This window comes from Meleagris gallopavo, chromosome 9 (assembly GCF_000146605.3).
Source record: "Meleagris gallopavo isolate NT-WF06-2002-E0010 breed Aviagen turkey brand Nicholas breeding stock chromosome 9, Turkey_5.1, whole genome shotgun sequence".
NCBI classification, from domain to species: Eukaryota; Metazoa; Chordata; class Aves; order Galliformes; family Phasianidae; genus Meleagris; species Meleagris gallopavo.
The window spans coordinates 2725001-2742280 of NC_015019.2; the positions used below are offsets into that span (position 1 = coordinate 2725001).

Genomic DNA, 17280 nt, shown 5'->3' on the forward strand with positions numbered 1-17280 from the left:
AAAAAAAAAAGCCAATGTTCTTATTTGGCCTGGCCAAAGCCAACTGCCTAAACAGAGTGGAAATAATTCCTGGATGGCACACAGAAGCTAACTGCATGGGACTTCACTGCTGTGTGCATCACATCAGTTTTCCCCACACTTACCAGAGAACTCTACAGTCAAGAAAACATGGCCTTTGTTCTACTTGGCAAAACAGAATTTTGTCAAGTAGACAAAATGTTAAAGAATGTTAAAGAGCATTTCCTTCAAGGCTCAAGTCATGCAATACAAGAGATCTTCCTGAAAATTAACTTCCCTTCCCAGAAATTCCCAGTTCATTGACATCATTTCTGTGCTACCCATGAGCTCAGCCAAACTCTAACAAATGGTTCCTAGCACTAAGAATGGATCCTGTATGTGTGAAGCCATCTGAGCATTCATTTCCTGCTTTGTGCCACCTCAGGGTTGACAAATGCAGGGATCAAATCCTCCTATACCTACAGGTTTCACGCTCACCGCTTACCTTCACTTTTGGTAGCCCCACTATCACAGTATTTGCTCCTCCCACGTTTCTGTTTTAGTGACGCCTTAGAGGCTGTCTGAACTGTTCAGAAAACACAAATGCTTCTGTGGGACGATCTGCCTTAACCTCAGCTTGTCTCCCTGCAGGCTCACTGCGTGCTGTCAGCCGTGCCACATGAGATGCGCAGCAGTTGCTCTTTTCTCCACAGGTATCCCACCCCGGGTTAGGGTCCAGTCTCTATTTTGCATTGCCAACTGCCTCAAACCATCAAGGAAGGTTTCACCACACAGAGCAAAATCCACAATTTTGCTTTGAAAACAAGGATGAAAGAAGAAGGGAAAGCAAGTTAACGCTTGAGAGCTGCTCAAAAGAACTGCCTCAAACAAGTAGAGCACAGGTGGTCTTTCCTAGCCAGGTTAAGACCAGCAATAGTGGAAGCACAGGCAGGGAGAAGAGCGGGCAGTGCGTGTTGCATTATCGTTCCTGCGTTCATACAGAAGTGCCACGTCTCGTGGTTCGGTTGGCTCTGCCCACTACCCCACCTGCAGGAAGGGCGAGCCCTTTTCCCTCCATTCTCCAAGCAGCACGAATAGTACCCATCTCTTTGCTCAGATGTTCACCTGGCCACCTGAATTTGGAGCACCCCTGCTTCCCAGTAGCTCCATGTAAAGCTGCAGTGTGATGGAAAGCCCAGCAGTAACAGCAGGGTGGCAGAGTCCTAGGCTGCAGCAAACGAAGATAAGCCCAAAGCAGCAGCCGTAGATACAGAAACAAAGGAAAAAGACTGCTTACCCTTGGAAGACCTCAGGTAGGCAGAGATCCTCAGTGAGATGCCCTCACCTCCATTGCCAACCCTTAAATGAGGGCTGTGCAGGGGCGGATCCTGGCTCCATCCCTTCCATCACTCAGCTGCACTGCATGCACCCGAGCTCCCCTGTGCTGGCCCTGCCTTCCCACCAGGTGCTCCATCACTGCTTCAGGTCGTGGCTGAGCATTGCCACCACAGTCCATATAGCACCACAGCCCCAGGACCCACATTCTCACTGCAACAAGTTCTGAGATGGACATGAGACAGGTGGGCTGCTTTTCAGTAACAGGGATGTTCCCTTCCCAGCTCCTGTTCACCAAACACATGCACACACATACTGTTTAAAATTACCTTTTAAAAAAAAACAAAACAAAACAAAACAAAACCAGAACCTGACTGCAAGGCTCCAAAAACTGCAAGCTCATCTAGAGTTGAAACATGAAGAAAACATAACCACTTCCCAGAACATTTCATTGCTGTCGATATGTTGCTGTTTTAACACACTGTTCAGTCATGATTTTTTTGTTGCTCTCTGTAAAACCCTTTTGATGATAGTTGCATGCCCTGCAGTATTACTGCAGCAATCTTTCTCTCCTACTCAGCTTCCACACTGGGTAGAGAAGTGAGACCTCACTGACTTTTTATGCTCTCTGTAACAAAACTCATTTTCTTTCACATGCTAAGCGTCTCATTTGACCAATTCTTATTCTCAGATTGGATTAGCAGCAATTCTTGCATCTTTGATTCCCTAAAGCAGGGCTGACGAATATCATTTAACATAACATCCAAAACATATCCCCACTCAAAGAGATCACCATAATTCCTGTACCTACAGGAGCACTGTAGGGTCCCCTGGAGGCATGCATACATTCACACGATCATCTTTATGGGCAAAATAAAGATAACAGTATAACAACATAAATGTAAAACAATGCTGTCCTCAAGTTTAATGTTTCCGTTTGCTTCCCCCACATTTGCAATAAGCTGCATGCATTCATTGGTCATATGCAGTCATGTTAACATTAGAGCTCAAGGGGCTCTTGAGCTGCTCACTGTTTATAGGGTGAGATCAGAGTCATTGGATCATCAAGGCTGGGACAGTTCTCTACAATCATCAACTCCGATCATCAACTCCGATCATCGATTGGCAAAGCTGTAATTAGCAGGACAGCATTATCAGTCCTGAGCGAGGCCTTACCACACCAGCTGTGCAATGATATAACAAGACCTAGTGAAACTTGAAGCTCTTCCTTCTGGGACGTTCAGCAAACTGTTTGGGAAACGTATCAGCATGCACAGAGGAACATAAAAAGGATGTACAAGACTCACAGTTTGGGTTTTGCAATTCCATAGTTTAATTAGTTCAATGTGTACTTTTTTTCCTTGCTAATTTATCTTCTATTGCAATCCTTGTTAGGAAAGTAGCAAGTATACCCATTTCCTAGGGCAGAACACAAACCAGACGCAGATTCATAAATTGTTCCTAAGCCTCAGTTTCTTAACTTCTTAAGAGACAAAGTGTGTTTAAAAACTATTCTGCAATTGAGTCAAATACCCGATGGTGAGACGCAGTGAGAGCAGACTCCATCGTGGAAGGATATGGCACTGCTCCATCACAGTGCTGCACTTCAAGTCTCACCTGCTCAGCAAATGGAGCTTACAGATCAGCCCCTCACAGAACTCTGACCCGCGCTGTGCTGTCACAACAGCACTGAGGAAAAGGTTGGTCTTTATTGTCCTGCTCTCGGAAAAAAAATCAAGGCTTTTGGGAGGAAATAATTAAAAAAAATAGGGGATCAGAGACATAAGGAACAGTTATAGCAGGGGAATGAAATGATGCTCTGAAGGTGTTTGAGGTGCACACATACGCAGCAGCGAGATCCTCCTTTCCATGGGGAAGATCTGACAACGAAGCACAAAGCTAACTTACGAGGTCAGCGTAGATGATGGGCATTATCCAGTAGGCTTCAGCATATCAGAACAACCTGGATTCTTTCACATAAAAAGAACCCAAATCTTATTAGTTCAGAAACTTCAGAGAGATAAAGCCTGTAACTGGACTGACTTCCTAAAACTGAGAAATGTTTCCTACCGCTGCAGTTACTTGAAAAAATCAGCTAGTGTTACACCGCTGGTTTTCTGCCTGCCCCCAGGGCTCTCCCCGCTCCCGCAGCTGGTAAATGGCTGTGGCAAATTTCAGATTTCTGTGAGCTGCGGATGGGCTCCTCCCAACCTGTGCTGGTGAAAGAGCATTTCTCCTACTGGTAAGGAGGGACAAGGGCCGATTCTGTCACAGCTGTTCAAAGGAGCGAAGAAAACGGTGCAGGAGGGAATTTTGGGGAAAATTTTCTGATTAAGCTGATAGTAGCTTTTGTAATTCGCTGTCAATCCATTTGGTCGATTGAGCTTTAAGATCCAACAGGCAGAAAATCCAGGAAAAAGTCCAATGTCTGCAGAGGGTCAGATAAACAAGCAGAAGAGAAATCTTACTGCGATGTCCCACCACTGCAAATTACCCGTGACTTTTCTGTGTTCTTGTTTTAGGACAGCCGCTGGACTTTGCTGGACACCTCCTGACTCAGTGCTACTCACAGTTCCCGAGGACAGGCGATGGATTGCTGGGTGCAGGTCACTCTGGAAAAGCCTCCATGCAATGTGCATGAGATCAGCACTACGCACGGTGGCAAAGCACTTCTACCGCAACGCCTACAGCCCGTGGCAATGGATGCGTGTCAGCATGTTAAAAAGTCACACTCCAGAGTTAAATGTTATTTTCCATAGGAAAAAAATTTCCCTGTACCTAGGAGCAAATCTAGGAATAGGAAAGTAATTTAAGCCGATGCAAACATTTGTAGCCACGAACTATTAGAAAAGAAATCTCAAAAAACAAACAAAAAAAACCAACCCCAAACCAACAGCAACAACAAAAAAAATTCTGAATTCCAATCAGAAGACACTTCTTGAAACATCTCAGAAAGAATAAAACCCATGTGGAAAACATTACACTCTACATTACTAGATAGCTAATAAAAACAACAAAACAAACAGCCAAACTTTACAAACAGGATACAAACAGCTTTCCTTTTGCAATAAGGATATCAGATAAAAACAGTTATGAAATACACTGTGGTATGGGCACAGGGAGGCTGTCCTTCCCTCCTCCCCGTGCCTTCAACCCTATTAGCTCTTCTTTGAGGGCTTTTTTTCAGCCTTCCCACACGCGCTCTTCGCTCACAGAAAGAGAACTTTCTTTAGTTGATATAGAATATGACACTCAGGAAGCAGGACACTCAGGAAGCAGGAGAGGAGAGAGAAGTTCAAACTTCTCATTGATCCATTTATCTTTGCTGTCTATTTCACACCGCTAGCCCAGTTACAGGTGTGAGTTCAGGAAGTTTCTATCTCAGAGGCTTCTTCTATGAAGCTAGCAACAGGACTGAGGAGCAGGAGTGGGAACAGCTTGTACTCTCCATTTCCATCTTCCGAGAGGAGAGGCGGGTCACCCATTCCCAAAGTGTCCACTGGGGGCTCAGCCTGGTTTGCTGGAACTGCCTGTGGCAAGACTGTTTCACCACCTGAAGGAGGATGGAGAGCAGGTTTTTCCTCCAGGGGGGCCAGGAGGAGGTCTTTTGGATCCTCTGTCTTCCCACCAGCTTCACCAGAAGGCAGTTCTTCAAACAACGAAAGCAGAGGATTGGCCCTGTACTGTATCAGCTGCATATCTGAGGGAAAACAAACATTTTAAACTCCAGGCTCCTACAGTACATAAGTGAAGTCTCTTACTCAAGGCAAGGAAAACTGGAGAGGCTGCTTCAAAACTTGGTTCGCTAAAGAAAAGCACACAGCTGAGCTCTGACAGATTACACCAGCAGGTGCAAGAGACTAAGGCCTGCAGCTAAAGCTCCTGTGTCTTTTAAGATCAGTGTCTGAAACACACTTCAAGTCCCTAAAACACTGCATGCACTGGCATCACTGAAGTAGTAAAGTGAGTTGCACTGCATTTATGTGGGTTGTAGCCCTGTAGGAGATACCTCCACAATGGCATTTGCAGTTCTTCTCCTTACTGTGGCGCTCTGTCACACACAAGAAAAGAGGAACAGTTAACATGGGAAACAGAACAGGGTTTGTAAAACTGAAGTACAGCTTCATTAAGATCAAGGAAATCCCAGTCGTCGTAAACATTCTAAGCCCACGCCAAAGAAGGAAATAAGCCATATTACAGGCTAGAAAAAATTCCATTTCAATACACAGTTTTGGAAGAGTATGGAACTGTCACAGCTCTCTGTTCCTTCCTGCCCACCTTTGCTTCCTGCTGTTTCTCTATCACTTCCTCCCAGATCTTCAGTGCTGTCTCCCATGTTTGTAACCTGAAGCAAAAAGGACAGAGAATAAGACAGAACGCTTAACAAAAATATCTGACTATTTACTGACTGGTTAGCAACATCAGTGGTGAAAGGAGGAGGGAAGAGGAATTAAACAGCTGACCAATGTAAACTGACCTCGCAAACCCATTACTGGAGATAAAGGCTAGTGAAGGCACTGAAGTACAGACAAACTTATCTTACCAAAATCAAACAATCTTCTGATTGGCCAAAATTACTTTTCCACACCAGAAGTTTGCCTTGTTGGAACAACAGCTAAAGATGATTTCATCTGTACAGTGAAATTTTGCAAACACTGCTTGAACACAACAGCATTTTACCTCAATTGTGGTGTGAATGCTTATGACAAGAAATCTTAGTTTAAAAACTATTTCTAGGCTACAAAATAAACAACAATGCAAGAGCCCTTTAATACTGTGAAACAATCTTAGGAACAGGGACCAGAAAAGGAAAATTACACCGAGCTTCTACACGTCCTCTCAGGAAGTTCTATAGAGCCATGTTCAGAATAAATAAGCATCCTGTGTTCTTTTTTGTTTTTCCTTTAAAACAGAAACAGAACAAAACAAAACAAACAACTTTCCTTCAGCCTTCTGATAGACTGCAGGCACAACCTGAACTGCAATCCCAGGTCTTGTTATTACTTGGCTAAAAGACAGCAAGCCAAGAAACTCACCTCACACATACAGGAAAATGCCAAGATTTTCTAACCTCCTCTTTCTAAACAGAGCATACAGAACTAACAGATAGGAATAAAAAAAAGTTCCTCAACACAGACAGCTGATTCAGCAACCGGTAGTTTTCTTCTTCCTTATGTTCTCAGATTATTATAAAGGAATTAATACCTTATTTTAAGCCAAGTGGCACCACCATAAGACATGAAATTCTTTTGAGAATCCTCTTAAATTCCTGTATGCCAATGGCAATAGCAGAAAGCATTAAATCACCTAGATTAGAGAAAATGCTAGTTTCATCCTGAGCTGTCAATCCAGTCCCTACCCTCAAATTACATCAGTCAAAATTTAACTTCCAATAACATTTTAACCCTCCCCATCATAGGAGCAAATCTTACTCTTACATTTTCCATACCAGGGGAAGTTTCCATCAAGTTCATATCCAGGGCTGGCAGTTCAGGGTTAAACACCTGAAAGCAGAACCACATCATACATAGGAGAGTCTATCACATAATAAGGTTCTTAAAGCAAAACTTCAGAGCAATTCCACTCCATCCACCCCTGTAAGCACAGGGATGGTGGCTCACTTGCAGGTCTACTGCAACATATTTTAACCCTGTGGCAGTTAACTGAGCTCACAGGAGCTCTACCTGATGAAAGCACTATATGAACTGAGAATGGCTCTCCAGAGTAGTTCTTTGAGTACTTTGTTACACTCCTTGGATGACTATGCACCACTCTATCCATAACTGTTTGCCTTTCAGGATTTTCTTCTCACTTGATCACTACAGCAAGGAATAAATCTGCAAAATCTCATAAAGCCACCTAACCAGTATCAGACACCAGAATAAATGAGAAGACACTTACATCGCTGAAAGCTTCAGAACCAAAGCTATACTGCTTCCCAGATAACATTGCTTGAAGCTCTTCAAGGCTGGCATCAATGCAATTAAGAAAATCCTGAATTTCTTCTCTAAAAAAGACAAAATTATACAGTACAGTGTAAGAAACAGTCAGCACTTAAGGCCCTTTTTTGCACTACAGGGCAGGAAAAACCTCTTAGAAGTGAGAAGTGTTAATTTCTGGGTTATTACAGCTGTTGGATAAGCAGAGTATTAGACTGTATTACTCATAATCCAGAACACTGCCAGATGAACAAAACCACGGTCCTGTATCAATTTCAATGGTCCAACTCTTTTCCCAACATTGCAAGGACACCTGAGGAGGGGAGTTAATACCTGTCCAGTAAAGGATCATTTTGGTTTCCAGAGTTACTCTCGTTCAAGATGGAGTCAATCACTGACACAGGGTCTTCTGGAGCATTAGCTTGTGCAGTGTGCAGTTCTACAGCGACATTTCCCATTTCATTGGATTTGCTGACATCATTTATATGAACTGGGGGGATGGGTTCTGCACAATTTAACTCATTGGGCTGCGACACTTGACAAATAGGTAAGCCAGGATCCAGAGCTGTCTGCGTCTCTCTAGAATGCGACCCAAAGAGAAACAAGACAGGAAAGTTAATCAAGCAGTTTGTTACTGCTCATTACACATTCAGTATTTAATATTTTAATGCCTAGTGAGGTCAAATTCACCAAGGGTTCAAATAACCAACCGCTTTTTTAATAAAATACGGTAAGTGCCTTCCTAAAGGGAAGTGAAGGATCACTTGTTAAGGCTAATAGTCAGCACAGAACATCCTGTTTACCCCGATTCACAGAACTGTTTGGGTTGGAAGAGATCTTCAAAGATCCCCAGCCCAAAATCCCTGCTGCAGGCAGGCACATCTCCCACTGCAGCACACTGCTCAGCAGCCCTGCCAAGCCTGACCTTGAACACTTTCCATCCTTGGTCATCCACAACTTCTCTGGGCAACTGCTCCAGCATCCACCATCCTAATCACTGAATGAACTCTTTTTCATATCCAATTTAAATCCACCCTCCTTTACTTCAAAACTATTGCCTCTCATCCTATCACTAGAGGCCCTGATAAAAATCTCTACATGTCCTTCTTCTTACCCCCCTTTATAAATTAAAAGTCATGCTTTCTCAGCTTCTAGAAACAAGAGCTCCACCTTTATGCCTTTTATACTTTCTACACAGGATAAATCCAAAGAAAATTTGTGAATTTTTAAAAAGTTCCATTTGCATTGTAATTTTTTTAATTTATCAGAAAAATCTAAAGGCTTTCTTCTTCCAGCATGGTGACCAAATGCTGGTCTGGAACTCTTTAGATTGGTAATGAGTTCTTAAATAGAATGTACAGAATGTTCTTGACTTCAAATAATGAGGGCAGAAGATCACGTGGACATGTGGTGGTAGGGAAACTCACAACACTGTGTCTCTAGAAATATAAGATTCCAAACTGGTCTATATTTTACTCCGAAGGTCAGCAACTGAATGGATTTTTCACAATAATCTGAGATCACAAAAAGAAGACTGCCTCCCCTCCAGCTGCATTTAACGTAATATTAGCGAGCAAAGTACTGAAATCAGAGATAAAATTACAAGTATTACCAGTAAACAATGAATGCATTCAGTTCCTTGTTTGGTCAGAAAGTGACATGTTCATTTGTTGAACAGACAAAAGCAGGTTCCCGGAAATCATACAAAGAACCACAGCACGGTTGGGTTGGAAGGGACTCTAAAGCCCAGCCACCCCCAGCCCTTTGTGGGCTGGCTGCCCCCAGCTCAGGCTGCCTCGGGCACCTCCAGGGATGGGGCATCGCAGCTCAAGGGCAGCAGTGCCAGGTCCTTCTGTGCTCTGAGTAAAATGTTTAACTTACACTAATGCAACTTAACAAGTTAAGCGTAAGTCCTTCACATCCTTACACGTACCTATCTCTGCCACTTGTGTGTGCTACAGCAAGGAGACCATTGGTGGCATTCTCCAGGCTATCGGTGATATCTCGGATGATCAGACCTGTACGATTTCCATCCTCATCATCTGAATTACGTTCAGAAAAAGCCATCTGCAGGGTAGGATATATCAAACAGAATGAATAAAACAAAAAGATTGTATCATTTTTAGAATGTCTCTCTCTTCTCTTCTTGCAGCTTCCGTTTCCCATTCAGATTTCATCTACACCAAGCTGTACTGATTTACATGACTTTACAGACAGGGCAATGCTTTAAATTGGTCTATTTCAAAATAGAGCGCATTTCTTCATAGCACCAGCTATAAGGAAGCAAGGAAGAAAGCTGTAGGGAAGACTTCAAGATCACTGTACAGCACCTTGTCTAACTCAGGGTCTCTTTCCCTGCACAGACTTACTGCTTGGCCACTCTCCACAGGTATGCGGACATACTGACGGCTGTACTTGGAAGGTGAAGCACCTGCAGCATCTGTCAGAGACCTGAGACAAAGTACAACGTTAGTGGATCCTGCTGCAGTAAACAGCTGAAGTAATGCTAGACATGTGCAGGAGCAGTAAGAACTATTACTCATCCACTTCTGAAACCAGCTTTTTGACATAACTTTTCATAAACAGATTGCAGATGGACCAAAGTCTAAGTACACTTTGGTTTTGCAGTGAATCAGTAACACTGACACTTTAAAAAAAAAAAAAAGTTACCATTTCTGTAACTTTTTCATTCAAAACATAGAACATACACTGTACTGTCTTCTCATCCTATTCATTTTTGATTACAAGAAATCCATGCTTTTTTCAACTTCTTCCACTTTTCTCAAGTATGAATAAAAGAACACAACAGTGATAATAATATTCTCTATACACCCCAAGAAAAGTATCTTGCTTCTAGAAGTAGATTCATCTCCATAATGCACATTGGACGCTGCTTTGTGACCTATCCAGTAATTACCTTTTCCTTTTGACCCCAACAATATAATTTCCTCGCATCAAACTTAGTATAAACTGAAGAATCTAAAAAGGAAAAACAAAAAGCCAAAAACAAACGATCAGCTTGGCAACGTGGATACTAACACATTAACTCAGACTTAGCTTTTACAATTTAAATTAGCAGGTAAATTAAACATCCATTCATGCCCTTATCTTAAAAAGCAAAACCATAGTTACAGAAGGCACTGAAAAACCACCTCATTTGGTCTCATTTGCACAGTTCTTTTAAGTGTAAGAAAATACCACAGGTCACTATGGAAGATTCCAGATCAGAAACAGCTGAGGGATAAAGCAGAGAAAACCTGATCCAGTGCAGCAACTCCTATGGTTTCCACACCGACTTCTTGGCAGCTCTGTCTGACCCTTCACAGGCTCCATCCCGTGTGCCTGCAATCTCTCCTTTTGGGTTCCCATTACACTGCCTCCAGCCCCACATTTACCCCCGCTTAACTTGGCTTTCTGCTTTCTCTACAAATAAGATTGACTGAATTGAAATCCTTTTCACTAAGATTTTCTTTAGATTTTGCTTGTGATTCTTTGCTGCGCTGCTTCTTGGACACTCAGGAACTGTGAACATTTTCATTATGCTGTATTAATATAGCCTGTTCAGCTCTGTGTCATTTGTCATTCTACATAAGCAAAGAATGCCATCAGGTATCACAGAGGCAGGAATAAGGATGGTAGCACTGAAGATGCTGCAATGGTACCTTAGACAGCAGCTTCTGTTGTTGACTGTGCTTCTGCCTTAGAACTGCCACTTCTTTCCACAGGGCCTTATTTTCTCTGCAATGCAGAATAAATCAGAAGACAGAGGATGAACAGAGTTTACTTTATATGATTTAGTTTCACAGCTTTCAAACTTTCACAGTACCTTGCAGGACCAATGGCAACATTTTTTCCTGGGGAACTAACAATTGGTTCATCGAATTCACTGCTGTAAGCTCCGAGTTAAACTAACCCCGTTTTCCCTCCAGCAGGACCAAAAGCTCACTAATGGCACCTTCTAATCTTTCACTGTTCCATTAATAATCTTGATTTGAGTGTACTCCTCGTTTCAAAGCCTCCAAGTCTTAGAATAAGGACATGGTGTTTGGAAACAGGCTAAGTGCAACACAGACCACGTCAGAATGGTTTCAAATGATTCATAAAACACAAAACCAAACAGGAGGTGGAGCGTATGCATCTCCTGAGCTCTGGTTGATACCCACCTGCATGCCAGTGATCTGGGCATATTACCATTGCCCATACAAAAAGCACACGAAGGAACAGAAATGAGGAAACACAAAGTTAATTTCCAATCAGGAAGAAAACCAAACATTAATTCTAGTTGCATCTACCCCTGTTTTGTGTTTAGAAGATGAAAAGCTTCGATACCCCCAAAAAGCTGCTATAGATGATGGCAACCAAAAGCAAATCTGAGGATAGCCAAGAAACTCACAGTTTGAATCTCGGTCTGCTACTGCATTATGGAAACACACAAGATTCAGAATGCTGTGTGCCATGTAATGAGGATTCTTAGGAAAAACAGTTTCACCTGTTTGCAGTTCAACTGAAACTTTAGCCAAGCTCCACTACATGTAAACTCTACTCAGTGCCTAAGTGCTCCTTCAGCAGGTGGTACCTCTTCATGTTTGCCAGTCTGACATCCATGTTGCTCTGCTGCTCTCTCATTTCCTGGACTTCAGAGAGTACTTTGTGTAAGTCCTCTGTACAGACCTTGAGATCCTCAGTTCTTACTGCAGACACCTAGAAGAGGACCAAGTTATACATGCTTTACTAAGAGCAGTGCCTTTTACGCACCGCTGTAACTGAGCAGTGTAGTCAGGCTGTGGAAAGGGCATAAATTTCATTAAAAGATTAGGTAAGATTACTAACTGTTACACATCACAAAATACCACGACTGATAAAGATGACAGCCCTTACGACAATCTCGACTGTCTGAAAATAAACAAGATGTGAATGCAAACACCATCAGAATTCAAGCTAAAATCCAAAGCACTGATTGAAAACGGCCTTTATTCTCCCTGCCGGGCCTGGTGAACGCTCGCCCCCTAGTGTCAAAGGTAAGGCAGAACCGAAGGCACTGCCGGAGGAGTGAGGAGGGGACGGTCACACTCCTGGCAGGCTGGGCAAACCTGCCAGCACAGGAACAGCAAATTGCCATTAAGTTAGTAAGGAAAAAATACAGGAGTCTAATTACATGACTGGATAATCTGTCCCACACCAGGTGAACTGCAGATTTCTAAAGCACTGCTTCATCTTTTACCTCTCAGTGACATTCCAAGACTTCGTAGACTCGTCCTCCAAAAGTCAGAGCCAAAAATGCTTTTCTACTCACAGCAAAACTTATAAAGGCCACATCTCCAATGAGGGTGGAAGAGCTATCAGATAGCAAAGAGTTCAGTTTCTCCTCCCCACAGTTCCATATTTAAAATATTCCAGTTCCTTCAGTAACGCTGCAGTGGTGCCATTAATGGCTTATATATAGTTCAAGTTTTAAAATAACAGATACAAGTTTTATACACAAGTTACAAAATAACAGGTCTCATCACTCGTACAGGTTTTGTAGGCATAATTTAAAAAATTATTTAGCCAAATACAGACTGCAATAAAATCAAATGAAGTTGTAGCAGGTAACCACCAGATCTCTCTTCCAACCTAACAATGTGCTGTCATTTCACTTATTTTGTTAAAATCCAGGAGACGTGGAAGCCCACTGTTTCCGTGCAGGTCGGCTCACAGATCCCCATTTTTTTTTAAATTAAAATTGGTATTTATTGGTCAAAATTGACCTACAACGCTGTAAAATAATGTTCCATCGTTGTGTGATGACACAACAGCATTATGGAATTCTGTGCTAGAATTGGTCCTGCTTCTAACAGCGCTCTTATATTAGCTCTTCTATACTAGTTTGAGGAGCAGACTGTTGCAGTTTCATACAGATTTCCCAAAAGCTGTCACTGCATGATCACTGTAGGACTGTCTGTCCACTCCAGCTCAACTAGCTAGCTGTTACCTCTCATGCTTTTTCCCCAGCATTTCAACTCTGTTTCAGAGTAAAACATCCTTCATCAAGCTAAAAGGCAGCCGAGCCATTGGCAAAGACAGTCCACAGCCCCTGCTGTGGTTGGCAGACAAGCAGCAAACGTTTCCCAAGGCACACAGATCAACCGGGTATTGTGTGTGGTCGTTGCATTTTGATGTTAGAGCACACATTTGGTTTTTGATCTTAACTACTTTCATAAGGCTCTGGGGAGACCTGATAGCAGCCTTTCTGTATCCAGTGGGGGCTGTAAGAAAGAAGAGGACAGACTCTTTAGCAAGGTCTGTTGCAACAGGACAAAAGGAAATGGTTTCAAACTAAAAGAAGATTTAGATTGGATAAAGGAAGAAGTTTTTTACAGTCAGGGTGGCGAGGCAGTGGCACAGGTTGCTCAGAGAGGAGTGGGTGCCCCATCCCTACAGCCACCCAAGGTCAGGCTGTACGGGGCTCTGAGCAGTGATGGAGCTGCGCCCATCCCTGTGCACTGCAGGTGACTTTTAAAGGTCCCTTCCAACTCAAACAATTCCAAGATTCTACAGCACTATCCCTCTGCAGGAATAACTCTTTTCTTAACACAATCCAGCGTTCAAAAGCATGCACTGAATGGCTGGTAGTTCTTTCTGTCTGCAGTTTCAGATGCTTTACTACTTGTTGTAGATAGCACCATATGCTAATATACTTTATGCACCCCAAATGAAATCCTCATTCCTCTTCAGCACAGCACTCCTCCATGGGAAGGATACCCGAAGGACACAGACAGTAGGTGCAAGTACCAAATGCAGTCAGAATGCCTCTTGGAAGGAAAGCCAAACTAAAACATTCTGCCAAGTACAAGGAACAGCTTTCTTCTAAGTTTGTGACTATACAATAAGGATGTCAAGACTGAGTCACACGAACAGAAATCCTAGCCCTAACAGTGAAATGGAGTAAAGAAAGGAAGTCCCGCATTCAGACACTCCTGTTTGAGGCTGAAATACATTTCCATTCCAGACAGTAAAGAGCAAGAAAAGCTAACGGATGTTTCATCCATTGCAAAAATCACATTTCCTGTGCAACAAGGAATATATTTCACCAGATTTACATGAATGTCTTTGGCACTAAGTAGTGCTTTTGTCTTCTCACCTAGAGTACTCCACCCAGTGCAACACCCATGGGATACACAGTGCCATGTGTAATGTCAGCAGCTGACTGTCTCGGCATACCAGGAAGGAAGGTGTGCAAGCTAAGACAAGTTAGCAGTTACAGCATCTGCACAGAGCACAAGTCTGTGTCAGAGAAACTGCTACCATATTTGATCAACTGAGATTCTGAGCAGAGAGCTCAGCCAAGAATCAATCAAAACACAATTGTGACTCTAGCCAATCCTCAAGCCTATTCTCTGCTTTTATTAACTTGGGCACTGCAGTCACCACATTATGACACTGTAAAGAAAGAACTCCAAAGTTCAAATGTCAACAAGATGTATCACGATAGTGTCTTTCTCTGGCAGCCAGGACATTATGGGCTGTAACGTGCAAGCAGAGAAAATATATACATGCAGGTACAGTTAAGACAAGGCCCAAATACACAAAAGAAAACTAGAAAGTGCTTACAAAATAGAAGCTTATTAGCAAAATGGTGTTGGAGGAAAAATATAATTTATGTGAGCTGAGTATTGCTGCCTGTGCTGTATCCACACCACCTTTATCATTAATGAAACTGTTGAACACAGCTGGACTCAATATTGACCCTTGAGGTGCACCACCAGCTAGAGTCTGCGCCACTGATAAAAGCTGTAGACCTTCTCCTGTGTGTTGCTAGACAACAGCAGGGTGCGTTTTGTTTGAGAGCTGACAGGAGGAGGCCAAGCCAAGCATTAGTGTGGCATTCAGCAGGGAGCTGCTAAGGCTTGCCAGTGCACAGCCTTGGTTCCCCAGGAATTTGTTGGCTGTACAGTGTTTGAAACGCTCAGAATTGCTCTAGATAAACTTCTTTTCATAACAATAACAGCGAAGTAAATAAATGCTTAGACTGTACCTTGCGTTTGATGTTTTCCAACAAATGTGCATTTCCTTGCTTGAAGAAAGGGTGCTGGAACTCAATGACTGAGTTTTTCTCTGCTGTAATCATACCATTCTCCAAAGCAACCACCTTCCTGAAACCATCTATGGAGAGGGATTGAAACGAAGTCATTTCTTTGAAAGTAAAGCTCACTGTTACAAAACAGAGCTAAAGAAAGCCACAAAGCTATCGAACTACCTACAATACACAGCTATTGGAAGCAGGAGCTTCCTTTCAGTGCTCAACCACTTCACTGCTCTGATCACCACAGATAGGGAACGCACCTACCACACCACCAAATGATCTACAAACAGCATGCATGGCACCGGCCTGCCAGTCCTGGAAGGCAAGACAGTCCAAATAATCACAGAAGCAAGTCAGCAGATTTCCTAGGACACCTGGCATAAAATGAGGAATGGACAGTATGTCCCACCTTCCCTTTCATCCCTATAGACTCAGGCAACTGCACACCAAAACAAATGCTGTTGTATCCCACCAGAGTCTATGGAATATTAAAAGGAAGAGAAATTAGTCCTCTGCAACAAAGGCACAAAAACCACTTCTTCCATCCCAGAGTGTCTGCATGAAATAAGGCATTGCCAGCTCTATTTCCACCACTGCTTTAAACACCAAAGGGAAGATGCAAATTAGTTGCCAGACCAACACGTATCCCTCCTCACTCAAGTTTTTAACACAGTTGATAAGTTCCAGCCTCACTGCACCCCAAACACACTATCACCTCAGTATAAGCAGCATGAGGAGGCTGCCACCCCACTGCATAGGAATATTTGCATTTTATCATTTAACTGCATTATGAGACAACTGACAACTGTTTCTTCACATGACAGGCAGACAGAGCATCCTCCAGATCCTCTCCTTTCCTGGGAAGGATTCACTCAATCACTTAACCCCCTTACTTGAAGGCAGCCAATTTCTGTGCACCTTCACACGGCCCCAAACCGATCTGCTCCAAAGCAACTCTTTCTGCTCCACACACTGTACTGACTTAAGATTGCCACCTCCTCCTGGCTTCACTGCCTGCAGACACTGTGCACATCTCACAGAACAGGCAGTATGTGATGCTCACGAGTAGAGACAGAAAACATGAACAGGAGGCTCAGTCCAGCTTGAGCCATCGGTGTGATTAACATTGCTTCAACAGAGAAAGCAACACAAGCATGCATGCACAGGAGCTGATGCTTACACATGTTGAGCTGTCGGATGAAGCTGGAGATGTTGTTGTGTTTGAAGTACTTGGGGAGCAGCTCCTTGGCAAACCGCTGCTCATCCAGGATGCAGAAGTTCTCACCATTCTGGGAAATAAGGGACAGTAGCAGTGAGAAGAAACGTTTCTGAGGCGCCGCTCTGATGCCAGGATCATTGCTAGAGCCAGTTCCTATGGCACCATGGGCACAACACAGCAAAGGGCGCTGCCTGAGGGGGCTTAATGAGTTTTCCAGATTGTAACAAATAAGATTGGGGAAAAAAACCTTACAGGGAACACTCCTCTGGAATTGCCGCTTAGTTGTTTTTGGGTTTTGTTTTTTGTTTTTTTTTTCTAAAGTCTGAAGTTTTGGCCTCGGGCCAAAGAAAAAAACCGTTCTAAAACCAATCCCGGCACACGAAGGGCAAACGGCGCTCAGGCCGCGCGGCGTCACCGCTAAAAATACCCGGGGGCAGCGCGGGGCGAACGGAGCGCAGCGCGCGGGGCCGGATGGAGCTCGTGCGTGCGTATGGCCGCGACGGGGAGCGAACGGATCTCTTCACCTTCGCCTTTTAAAGGCCGACATCCGGAGAAACGGACGGAAAAATACGCGTTAGAAAAGGGCACGGAGCGAAAGTCAGCGCCGCCGGCGTCCGTGTCCGCGTGCGGCGTCCCCGCCTGGAGGCCCTCGGCGTCACGGGAGGAAAAATTAAAGTTAACGGGTTCGGAGCGCCGTTGGCGGCTCAGACGCAGCGCCGTTCCGCTCC

At 43.6% G+C, this 17280-nt stretch overlaps 1 protein-coding gene across 2 annotated transcripts; it reads right to left on the reverse strand.

Moving 5' to 3' along the window:
• Positions 1–2228: 2228 nt before the first annotated feature.
• On the reverse strand, positions 2229–17222 carry LOC100550291 (heat shock factor protein 3). 2 transcript variants are annotated; one of them, XM_010715116.3, is made up of 13 exons: positions 17077–17220; positions 16514–16622; positions 15286–15413; positions 11848–11972; positions 10934–11009; positions 10189–10250; positions 9641–9722; positions 9205–9338; positions 7605–7850; positions 7234–7339; positions 6771–6836; positions 5611–5677; positions 2229–5032 (listed from the first exon to the last, which is right to left on the reverse strand). In XM_010715116.3, exons 2-13 carry the CDS (start codon positions 16515–16517, stop codon positions 4698–4700), a joined length of 1431 nt encoding a protein of 476 aa, XP_010713418.1. In that variant the 5' UTR covers positions 16518–16622; positions 17077–17220; the 3' UTR covers positions 2229–4697. The 2 variants fall into 2 exon arrangements, with proteins under 2 accessions (XP_010713418.1, XP_010713419.1); XM_010715117.3 differs by having other exon boundaries at positions 4892–5383; positions 17077–17222.
• Positions 17223–17280: the final 58 nt, after the last annotated feature.

Excerpts from the sequence above, each read along its gene's own strand:
- LOC100550291 (XM_010715116.3), bottom strand. Across the intron at positions 11,010-11,847 it reads AGACTGGCAAACATGAAGAG|AGAAAATAAGGCCCTGTGGA; the intron begins GTACCACCTGCT and ends TCTGCATTGCAG. Across the intron at positions 9,339-9,640 it reads CTGTGGAGAGTGGCCAAGCA|ATGGCTTTTTCTGAACGTAA; the intron begins GTAAGTCTGTGC and ends CCTACCCTGCAG.